At 38.3% G+C, this 11920-nt stretch overlaps 1 protein-coding gene across 10 annotated transcripts in view; it reads left to right on the top strand.

The window, feature by feature from the left end:
• Positions 1-11920, top strand: part of RIMBP2 (RIMS binding protein 2) — a 169043-nt gene that overhangs the window by 137563 nt on the left and 19560 nt on the right. For 8 of the 10 annotated variants that reach the window (XR_008469104.1, XM_054219314.1, XM_054219309.1 and 5 more), the window contains 4 exons: positions 19-486; positions 2674-2823; positions 6800-6958; positions 9933-10658. Coding sequence is in view for 9 of the 10 variants with exons in the window: in XM_054219314.1 (XP_054075289.1) it covers positions 19-486; positions 2674-2823; positions 6800-6958; positions 9933-10658 (1503 nt within the window). In the remaining variant the exon portion in view is untranslated. The remainder of the gene's footprint in view (positions 1-18; positions 487-2673; positions 2824-6799; positions 6959-9932; positions 10659-11920) is intronic. The other 2 variants (XM_054219315.1, XM_054219317.1) reach the window with 1 other exon arrangement.

Here is an 11920-nt window from a genome sequence, read left to right as displayed (position 1 = left end):
GCTTGTTTGTGTGCTCAGGTGGCGGAGGTGATCTTTCCAACAGCAGAGAACACATTGGTGGAGCTGATGAGACTAAGGAGTTTGGAAGCAAAGGAAGTTACCGTTCGAACACTGTCTGCACAAGGCGAATCAGTGGACTCTTCTGTTGCCGCCATTCCATCTGACCTACTGGTGCCTCCAACCCCTCACCCCAGAACTGCTCCCAAATCTAAGCCATTAGCAAGTGCCGGAGCCCCAGAAACCAAAGAAGAACATTTAGGTCCACATTTAAAAATGGATGAGTCGTGGGAGCAGACTCGTTCGGCATCTCCTATTCATGGACACACGCTTGAGCCACCTGCCCCTAACTTTCACAGCCCGCTTCAGGGGAGGAGGTCTCCATCGCCTAACCGAATACTCCCTCAACCGCAAGGCACACCAGTCCCAAATACTGTTGCAAAAGCCATGGCAAGAGAAGCTGCACAACGAGTTGCAGAGAGCAATAGGGTAAAGGCAAACTTTTTCTTAAGGCTTTTTTGCACTGGTTTTATTCCTTTAGGCACTTCCCGTCAAAGAATTTTTTGTATCATATGCTTTAAGGAGAAGCTAATCATTCCTAAACGCTGAAGATCCATAGTTTGAGAAGAAGCAGTGTGCTAAAATTCTGTGCCATCTTCCACAAATATGCTTGTAACCGTAAAGAGCATTTATCAGCCTTTGATCAGCAGTAGAAACCCTATAACATCACTAGAAATGTTGTCTCTAAAAACGCAGAGCCTTACTTCTGAAAACAAACAAAAAAATTGTAATCATAAAGCAAAGCTTGTGCTCGGATCCTGTGGGAGTCAAAAGGGAGGCTTGTGCCTATATGAGAAAAGCCAAAGTACTGAAGTACTTTGAAAGAGAGCAAAACAATAAAGAGCAGTTCAAAAAGGGTCTGGAAACAGGTAGATAGACAAAAGTCTTGAGCAGACTTACTGTGAGAACTAATCTTTTTGACAGTTTACAGAATGAGGATGGAGTCTCATTTCTATAAGGGAATATAACCAGCAGTCAGACAGAGAAATGTTTGTATTCTAAAACCAGCCACTTTTTCAAAATAGCAAATAGCAGTTTAGGTGCATGTAAAGCACTATTTTATATGCTGTCGTGGATCCACAGGCAATGTTACACATCTGCCCCTCAAGAGTGCCCCTTTCTCAGTGCTGCATCTTCACAGATGTTTACAGCTGCTCCAACGTAGCTGCCATGTGAAAGCTTTTCATTACAGTTCCTTTCGTAGCTACAAGAAGCATCACTGCCCAAAGGAGACTCCCTGGTTTTGACACCATTATGACCCATGGCTGCAGTAGTGACTTAGATGCTGGCTAGTTAATTTAAATCCCATATTTGAGTCTCTTTGGTCAGCAGAGCTGATGTGTATGCATCCTGACAACATGCTCTGGTTTTCTTACCCAAGCATACAACTTCTAAATACTCCCAGTGCCTTGGGCAGTTACTTTCTCATCACAAGCTGCTCACAACTGTCCTTTACTTCTTTCAAGCTCTGGTGTCATTTTGTAAATACATTATCTTGATCCTTCATCTGGCAGTCATGAGTTGTTATGTCCAGTCTTTCATCTTCCGTTGTATCTCCAAAATAACTCCATTAATTTTGACATTTTGCATGTGTCTTAACAGACCCAACTTGCTGACTGTCCCTGTTTTGGGACAGAATTGAGCCAGTGATGATACAGCTTTTGGGAAGCTGAATAGTTCTAGATCAATAAGGTCTGCTTAAATACATGTATATGCACGTGTATATTTCTTCCTTTTGTTTATAAATAAAGCAAAGTGGAGTAAATGTAGTAGAGGGAGAAAAGGCAATTAGTTTCTTTGGCACTCTAAAGTGAAAGTTGATTTAACAACCATATAGGAAAATATAACTGAAATACATTTTCTGGTTTTGAAAATTGCTGACATAACATATGCTCTGAACCGTGTTTAATTACATTAATTTTAGTGACGCTTGAAAGGCTTAATTCGGGGATCTGGACGGAAGTTTACAGATGGATTCACTCTAAATTAAATCAAATTCTGCCGATGATATTTGTCATGTTTAGTCCCCAGTAGTAGAAATTCTTCCCTAGTGGTAGGCTGCTGCAGAGGAAACCATGTGTTTTCTCCCTGCCCTTCATCCGGCCCGTTAGATGGCTGATGGCTATTGTCATGAGAGTAAAAAGGATTCAGTAGCCGAGGGTAAGAGTCACCTCAGAGCAGAGGAAGAGCATAAAGCCTCATTCTGTAGCATTTTTTTGTACTAAGGTCAAAAACGCTGTAGTGGCTAGGTTGTCTGTTAACCCTCTGCCAAGGGGAAATTAGTGTCTTCATTAGCATCCTCTGACTGTAGAATACTGAGAATTTTGGCGTAAGTGGTACAGGGAAGAAAGCTAGCAGCTGCGCTAGCTTTCAGCTAGCTCGTAGCTAGGTCACGTAAAAGCATATAATTTTTTGTGAATAAGAGTAATATGACAAGCAAAAAATTATTGAAAACTCCTAAAAGGTTACCGTCAGGGGAAACTAACATTGCTTTAAAGCGTGAGTGTATTTAAATGTGGTGTTCTTGAGTCCTTATGTCTTATATTTGCCATTTCTTCCATTGGTTGCAGGAACAAGTCTGCTTCACAATTTTCCATTTTTCTGTTGCTTTGCTAGATGGAGAGGAGGAGTGTTTTTAGCGAAAGGAGTAATGCAGCCCAGTACGCTAACTCAGATGATGAGGAAGATGGCTATGATTCTCCTAATGTCAAAAGAAGGGGGGCTTCAGTTGATGATTTCCTGAAAGGGTCGGAACTTGGAAAGCAAGTAAGTAGCATGGTCTTGTTATTGTGTCAGATGTCCGACATGAAACAAGTGTTTTGTGAAGCTTGGCAGGCTCCCTAGGTCACCATCTGATTATTGTAGCCATATTGGTAAACTATACTGACAAGCAGGTAAATTGTGGGGAGGCAGATGAATGTCCTGTTGGTGGAGCATAACACTGTCTGATGGGGACTGAATGCTTGGCACCATGCATCTATAGATCATTATCCCAAGCATTGGAAACTGGAAAAAACTGAAGCTGAAAAAAATGAAATGGAAATGTAACTGGAATATCATGTTTGGGCTCTGGGCTTTTTCTGTATGATGTGTTACTAGTGCATATGAAAACATGCTGTGAAGAAAGGGGAAAAGGGAAGGATTTTTGTGTTTCATAAAAGCTATAATCTGTAATCCTAATTAGCAGAAATCCAACAGTGTATATTCTTGGCATGCTGTAATGAATAGAAAGATGTTGCCAGAAGAATTTTGCACATCTGCGCAGCTTTTAGTCTGTTCCCAGTGAAAACAAATATAAAGTAATTTATTATTACTTTCAAGTGAGATGCAAATTCTAGCAAAGACATATTTTCTTATATCTTAGCGTGGTCGAATAATCTTGTTAGCCAAATATCTGACTTCCCATGTTGAAGGGTCCAAGCAACAGCATTCCTTCTCATACCAGTTCTGAGACTTTCTGGAATTTTGGTTCAGTTCATTATAGAAGTTCAAGCATTTGTAACTGTATAAACATAGCTCCAAATTTCCAACATTCTAAATATGTGGCTTTAGGATTTGATTTGGTTCCACCTTCACATACATTTTTAGAATACATAGAATCTTGCTGTTCCTAGAAAATGTTTTTGTGGGTGAAATGCATCTCTACTGTTGTATACAATTAAAATTATTTTAGACACAAAGAGACCAAGATGTTCTAACAGGAGTAGTGATCTTATTAGGAAGGCCCAGTGCAAAAGGTTTAGAGCATTTGTAAGCGACCAAGAACAACTTCATTTTTCTCATAACCATACTTCATATTTAGCCTTGGTAAATAAACTTTGGGATATCTACAATGTAAGTACAAAGTTGCTGCTCCACGTGGACTTACTATTTCAGATCATTAAAGAGTGGGTTGGAGCGTGTCTGCTTTACCAAGCTCTACAAAATAGAAAAGAAAATATGAACACTGGGAGGCTGGAAACCCTTGAAGTTATATTCCTTGAAGCCTAAAAATATTAAGCTCTTTTATCTAGTAGGTACATCCTCAAAGCTAGATTTGAAATCTCTCTGGCTGTTAAGTATTCTCAGATCTGATTAGGTTTCAAATTTAATTTTCATGTAAGGCTGAAAGAATTCCTCATTGCTTTAAAATACTGTCAAAAGACGCACTTTGAGAAATAGAAGTTAAATTATGTCTGGCAAAACAGCTGTGGTGTGTTAAGTGTAAATTGATTATTGAGTGTTTATTTTATAGCTTCATGAGAGATACCTATTTGTAGTTTAATTGCTCGTTTGCATTGTTTATGAAAGATGATCACTTTTACCACTTGATTTGTTATTAGAGGAAATAAGTGGAGAAAATTGGAGAAACCTAATCTGTGGAGGTTTTCTCCAGAAGAAATGACTAGTTTGCTAATTTCATTACAGTGCTCATGTGCTGCTGGTATCTTCCAGAAGCAAGTGATGTTCTGTATGCTGATTCCCTATCAAAAGGCCTTTGGTTTTCTCAGTTGACTTGCCTTACTCCATAGATAAGAGTAAAAAAACTGCAAGCAAATGCAAGTAACATTAATGTTTTTTCATCAAGCTTTTTGTTACTATTAGATATGGCTACTAATGGAAATCCTTCATGCCTGTCTGTTGTATTGTGTTTTGTAGGAAGATACATTGATTTTAAACTCCCCATTTCACAATTCTGAAACAGCGGTGCAGTGTGAGTCTCACAGACCTTCTTTTTGAACTTGGAAAGTTAGTCTTACCCAGATCCTCACAAGTATTTATGCATCTAAATATCTCAGTGCCTCTGAGGATCTGGGTAGGTGGGCCTGTCAACCAGGAACAAAATGGGAATAATAATTCTTCCTTTTGTCACAAAAATATTGGAATATATTGTTTTCCACAAGCTGTTGATTTGTTCTGTAAATAGATAAGGACAGGGGAACTAAGTCTCAGAGACAGACCTGAAATTCAAAGGCAACCTGGGACATTTGCAGGAAAGGCAGTGCTAGAAAACACGTGAAACAATAACCGCAGGTGCATGGAATATATGGCCGTAGAGGTTTCACAGGAAATACGCATGTGTAAATGCACCCAGGTATTGAACATAGCGCATGCATGCCCTATTCCAGTTAATTGGTTGAGTTAATTGATTGCAAACAGAATTGCATAATTATTGCTTCTATAATATCTCCTAGTTATGTTTTATACCTTAATTAATGTAGTGCTTGAATTACAAGATTTATTTAAATAATTGAGTGGCTGTTTCGGAAGGCACTGCTGTTATTAGAACCACAATGGATAAGCCTTGGAGACAGTTTGCTATGTCTCGGCAGTCTGATTGCCCAAGCAACCAGGGCTTTATTCCAGCAGTACTGGCCTTTGATAATCTACAAGGCATTGGGCACTTGGGCAAGTTTTGTAGTACTGTGTCAGTGCAAACCCAACTCTACTTGAAAACAGCTGAGAACAGGAGCGCAGGAGTGATTTTCCATGAAAAACACAACCAAGATTCTGCTGGAATGGAACCGATTAAATAATAAAATTGAGTATAAGAGACACAAAGTTTAGATGTGAAAAATGAAGCATTAGAATATAGTCTGATCTTTTAACTTCAAAAAGAAGACAAAAACATTGTGAAACTACAGTGACTTTTTTTATAAGATGATCCTAATACAATGCATCTGAAGGATCAGAAAACATTTATGGGCTTGGCACCAACAATTACTGCTGAGGGCTTCACCCGACAATCGTTTTAGCTCCAGAACAAAGAATTAAAAGAGGAGAAATCATATCTTGTATTTGGAGGGCAAATCCATCTTCACTTTGGAGAAATTGCTTATTGTAGACATTTTCTTCTCATTGCTGGGATTGACTGATATCAGCGTGTTACATACCTATGGGAATTGATCTGGTACCACAGAAATTATTTCTTCATTAGTATTGCTGGGGGAAGGAATGCAGTAATTTCTAGCATTCTGTACTTCTAGAATGCTTGATTCTTCAAATATTCTACTGCAATCTGACAGTCAGATGACTCCATTTGAAAATTGTCCTTGGAAATACAATGAGTTTTGTTTGTGATCTGATTTGTTAGATGTAATGTTTAACGGAAGCCACTCCTATTTAACTTTAGCAAGCATTAGGACATACCTTTTCCACCTTATCTTCCAACTAATTGGAAACCTAGAGGAACTTGAAATATTCGGACTAATTTTAAAGGACAATTAAAGTTTTAGCTGGACTATTTTTACAATGTTTAAGGGAATGAAAGCTTCAAATTCCATCAGCTAGCTATGTCGTACAGTGATGGTAACATCCTGCAAGAATTAAACGCTAATCACTTTTAAATTACCATGTGATGTAACAAACAGCTGTGAAGAACAGATGATATGTGAATTATCCTAGGGCTTTTACAATTTGGTCAGCAAGTCCACTGATGCGTGAAGGACCTCTTTAAATCAAGGGAATTTAATCAAGACTAAAACTAGATTTGGTGCTGTGAATACAGACATCCTTTTTTGTATCACCTATGGGATTAAGATTGGATTTGTTGAATTGGGAGCCTGGGGGGCAAAAAAAAATTATACATGATCTCTCCACTAGAACACAGCAGCAATCCATATGATGTAATTTATTAGTGTGATATTCAACGTTATTAGTGTGATATTCAAACCTAGTAAATGCTCTAGTCCTCATTGGTGTTATACAAGGACTTTCAGCTTCACAATCAGTAAAGATTTTTCTCTTTCATGCTGTCAATTAGCCTCACTATTGCCACGGTGAAGAGTACCATACAGAGAGCAGCAGAGGTTCTGACTTGTCTGATATCATGGAAGAAGACGAGGAAGAGCTGTACTCTGAAATGCAGCTGGAGGATGGAGGAAGGCGACGAGTCAGCGTGACTTCACACAATGCACTTAAGGTAAGTGTGACTGCAGAGAAACCGTAGCAGTACCTCCATATTTTGAGTCTTCCTTCAAAGCATTTCTTTTACTCAATTACGGATTTTGCAGACCATTAAAACTCACACTGTCATATAGACCTAGAACTGGGGTGAACATTTTTATGATGTCAAGGCCACTTTTAATACATTTATTACTGGGGTTTTTTGCATTATTGGATAGCTAACCTTTTAACTAATTGAATATTTTCCTATATGTAATTTTTGAAGTTGCAGTTTCTGTTCTGTATCTGGGGACAGATGTATATATGTCTCTCATGTCTATACGACAATATACTACATGTACAAGGAGATTTATATAAACATACATACATACAGAAAAAAAAAACTTTGTTTTTTTCATATGTCCATGTTTCCAGTGCTAGTCCCATCTCTTCCACAGGCTTTAAAGCATGCATGTAGGAAGGGAAGTTGGTTCAGCTTTATTTGATAAATGCATTATCAGAAATCCTCGTGCCCTGATTATTAAGGAATCACCAGAGACAGTAGGATATACCTATCAGAAATATTGCTTTAAGAAACATGGGAATATCCATCATGAAAGACAACTTCAGTATAACAATGAAAGCATACATAGAACATTGAACCTACCCAATACAGAGTATGTATTTCCTGTAGTATATTTGTACGTGTAAATTGTATTTGCTTTTTATGTATCTAGCAATTATACTAAATTGTGTTTTCTTAGAATGTTGGATAACTTGAAAGATAACGAAAGCCACAGGTTGATTTTTTCTTCCAATATGCTGTTTAGTTATGTTTTAACTAAAAAAAAATACTATTTCCTCATGCATACAAGAATTTTGACCATTCTTGTAACTGCTTTCATGTACTATAAATTCAGTCCTTTTATTCTGATACTATCTGGAATGAGACGGGTACTTTTTCAAAAGAAAAAAATAATCAGTGTTTCTATTATTCTGCTAACATAAAGGTTGAAACTGAAATTCTTCTGCATGCTGCTTCTGTCCCTTTCCTCTGGGAAAAAGTGAATTATCCCTAGACTGTTCTTGCTCTCTATGCATCAGAAAGTGTATTTCCTTCTTGGTTTTAAATTAGTATTGCCAATGTTGTTATTTAACTAGAAAGGTCCAGACCCTTAATTAATGTAGTAAGTAACTTTAGACCTGTTAAAGTCTGCAGGCGTACTTCTCTTGATGTAGTAGTGTATGTGAAGGGTACGGTTGATTGACTGATTCTGCAGAAGAGGAATTCAGTATATGAGTACTTCCTGGGGAAGGACTCATGGATGTCTGAGTCTCATTTGGAGAATATAGCCCACCGTGCTGATAAGTTTTCTGATATAAAATGCAAGTCAGATTCCGATCCCAAAGTGCTTGATAATTTCACCCTCTTTCACTAGATCCAATTTCAGTTTGCAACATCAGAAATCAACAAAAAAACGAAAAACATGAATTTTCCATAATGTGATCAGATTCCTGTTCCTCTTGCGTCTGAAAGTATGCCAACCATGCCCCGGCAGCTGTAATTGAGTATTCTCTCCCAACTTAGTAGATGCCCCCAAGTAACAAGAAAACATTTTGCATGCAGATATATATTTGCTTTGGGAGATTATTGTTCCCACCAATGGTTCCCTAAAACAAAGGCTGACACGGGTGATAAAGGGAAGATTCAACTCACCTGATCTGAGCATTCTAGAATGTGGGATATTTGAGCTTCAGTCAAAACTATCCTTGTTCATACTTACTGACTTTTTTTCCGCTTTTATGGCAGTTGGTCTCAAAAGTTTCATAAATGCGATACACATTTTAAAAATGAATGAAAATAGGTGAAACAAATATAGTCATAAAGTAACAGAAAGTTCCTAATGCCTGAAAGGGGAAAACGTCCAAAACCCAGTTAAGTTTAACATGCTGAAGTCTCCAAGATGATCCTGCCATTGTTTATGGGTGCTGATCTGACCTACCTGATCTGGGCACTGAGTAAAGAACAAGGAGAGGTGATCTCCATGGTGTAGAATCTATAAACCACATCAATCGAAACCAACACCTCCTGCATCATTATTGTCTTGTCTCTTCTCAGAGTCCAGCAAAGATACTGCGTAGGATTCTTCTGTCACACCAACCTGTGTTTTGCGTAAACGTAATAGAAAAATTACAAAATGTATCGGTCATGTTCAGAATGCTTATTTCATCCAGGCTGGCATGGTTTTTACCTACTTCTGGTATAAACAGAGACTTTTACTTACTTCTGCTAATAGGCTGATTTTCAAATATTGGTTTTGTCAAGCAGATGATGAGAGATTCGATGACAGTGCAGACCAGGTAGCATCAGAGAGCAGCGTGCTTCTCAGGGTTCTTTCTGTGGAAGCCAAGCTTTAAAAATGGTGCAAGTTTTTTTACAATTTTACAAAGGAAACAAACTCCTTTAATGATGTCTGCAAAATAGGTCTCCTCTGGCAGGAGATTTAGGAGTACTTTTTACTCATACAGGATGCTTTAACAGATGCAAAGCAAGAAAGCTTGCTAGAACAGAATTTTCATTCTCAAGTATGGGTTCTGGTCACAAAGAAAAACTAAATAGCAATTTGGCATGGGGCAAGGAACATACTAAGCATTAGTGCTGTGTTTTATTGCCATTCTCATTCACCATGCTGGAACCTGTATGCAGCTTTTATTGCTTTGTTTTAAATGCATGGGTTTATTCTTGTTAAGAGCATCACTCAGTTGTTTGTACTGACCTGTCATGTTGTATCTGACACCCAGCAACTTCTTAATCATGTCTTTATTTTTCACAGATTCTCATTCAAAGCATGACATCCTTTTCACTAAATAAGCTGCATGTCTTATGTTTACCATTGCTCTAAAACTAATTCTGTCTTTATTTTTCTTTTCTTCTCCCTTTTCCCTCCCATTTTATTTTTATCACACGCTATTTGTTCCCTGTCTGGTTTTTAACATTACATAATCTTAAGGAGTGCAATAAGACCACTGAAGCCACTTTTTTGGAACATCCTGACTTTTCACAGCAGATACATCACAGTAAAAAGCTTTTCAGTATTCCAGAAGTAGCTGAAGAGGATGGTGAATACTCTGAACTGCTGTACAAGCAGGGTTTAGGTATGCCCTATAAAAAGCATCCCACAATAGCTAGAGACTCTAGACCACCTAGGCCCTACAATCAAGACCAGCAGCACAACTACTGGTACCCAGCCAAGCACAGAATTTCAGGCATGGAAGATTTTGCTGCAGACGACAAAGGATGTAAATATAGCCGATCCTTATCACGAAGCCCAGACAGTGGACTAGACTGTGGAAGTGAAGAAGAAGAATCTCGTTTTAATTTCAGATATACTTGTGATTCAGTTTCTGCCAACGTTGCATCTAGCTGTTGTGCAGAGACTGCTAACTGTTCCTGCAGGAAAAGCATGCGGCCATTGCTTGCTCGCAGGAAAACTTTAACCAGACAAACCAGCATCGAAGAAGATTTTGGTGACCTGGGTCCTTCATTTGTAGAGCCCAGGAGTGAACAGGTCAAGCCCAGTTACGAGAAAAAGTATGAGACTCAGAAATGTAATAGAACAGATAATTTGTCTAATGAAGATGTTCAGGGAGGCTGGAAGACCGACTTTAAAATGGCTGACTCTAGGGCAGCTGGTCTACTTGCAAAGCCATCCCACAGAGATGCAGAAGACTCTCTGGTGTGTGAAATAAATCTTCCTTCTAACATCTGCTTGCCAAATCAGTCTGTTTTCTTTCTTTTGTTTTTTTTCTTTTTCTTTTTTTTTTTTTTTTGGAATTAATTTTTAGAGTCCATCCTTTGGACCTATCTGCTACATTTTTCCCTTTTTTTTTCTCCTCCCCATTCATTTTTGTTTATTATTCTGCATTTTCCTTTACAGTCCTCTTTTGTGTCATGCTGAAATCAGTTTAATTTGCTTTACAATGATTTTCCCACAGAACAAATTACGATAATGGCTGCTTTTATTAAAGGACAACTGAATCTAAATTTTAATTAAGGGTTAGCTGAACTATAATTTTTCCAAAATATTGTTTTTCTTTATTTTGCCCATCTAAATGTTGCTTTAAAAAAAGCTGCATTTTAACTGGAAAAATATTTCATCAGTAATTTTTTTTTTTTTAATGTCAAGGAATTCATTTTGTCGTGTTGTTTTTATTCACCTCATTCCCAGAATTTTCAGGATATGCTCTTTATCATGAAACATCTCTGGACAAAAATCAAGATTCTCCCCCAGTGTGACAGTGACCCAGATTTATGGAGTCACGGGTTTCATCATATTTCCATTTGCTACCTTATCTTTGCACTGTCACTACTTTGCCTTCCTTTTTAGACCATCTCTTCTTGCCTTTGAAGTTGCAGACTGCATCTCTGCATGAGAATGCAGGCAAACAGCTTCTTCCAAAGGGAGAGGCCAGGGCCATCCCAGATCTTTCAAGGATGTCTCTGCGTGATCTTGCCTATTTGCATTTCTGTCCATTAATCTATAGCAGAGTCTGCACGCTTTGATAGATGCATCCGTAGGCTTCCCTGCTCCCTAAAGACCAGAGCAAGTTCTTTATCCTCTCAGTCTGCAACAGCCCAGAGCGGAAACCTGAAATCTGATGTGTTTCATGTAAGAGTAGAAATCAGCTGCCTGCTCTTCTAGCCTAGCAGTTTATGCTGAAACGATCCTTAAAAATTTCTCCCATTAAAATTGGTGCCCAAGCTGTATTAGTATCAATGACTGCGTGATAAACTCTGGAGAGCATTAAAATAGTACCATTTAGTTATTAAAATAGCACCATTTTCTGCAAGGGTAGTGAAGAGAAAGAGACAGCTGTGATGTGAGACGAAGTGTGTCTACATTCCCTTCGACACGTTTCAATGACCTTTAAAAAGCTTTAACAACCAAAGGCCATTCTAGAAAAGCAGTGTGCTCAAAGACAGAAGGACGTACACTTG

This window comes from Rissa tridactyla, chromosome 13, assembly GCF_028500815.1.
Source record: "Rissa tridactyla isolate bRisTri1 chromosome 13, bRisTri1.patW.cur.20221130, whole genome shotgun sequence".
NCBI classification, from domain to species: domain Eukaryota; kingdom Metazoa; phylum Chordata; class Aves; order Charadriiformes; family Laridae; genus Rissa; species Rissa tridactyla.
The sequence above is the reverse complement of the archived record's forward strand: the minus strand, read 5'-3'. Positions and strand labels throughout refer to the sequence as shown.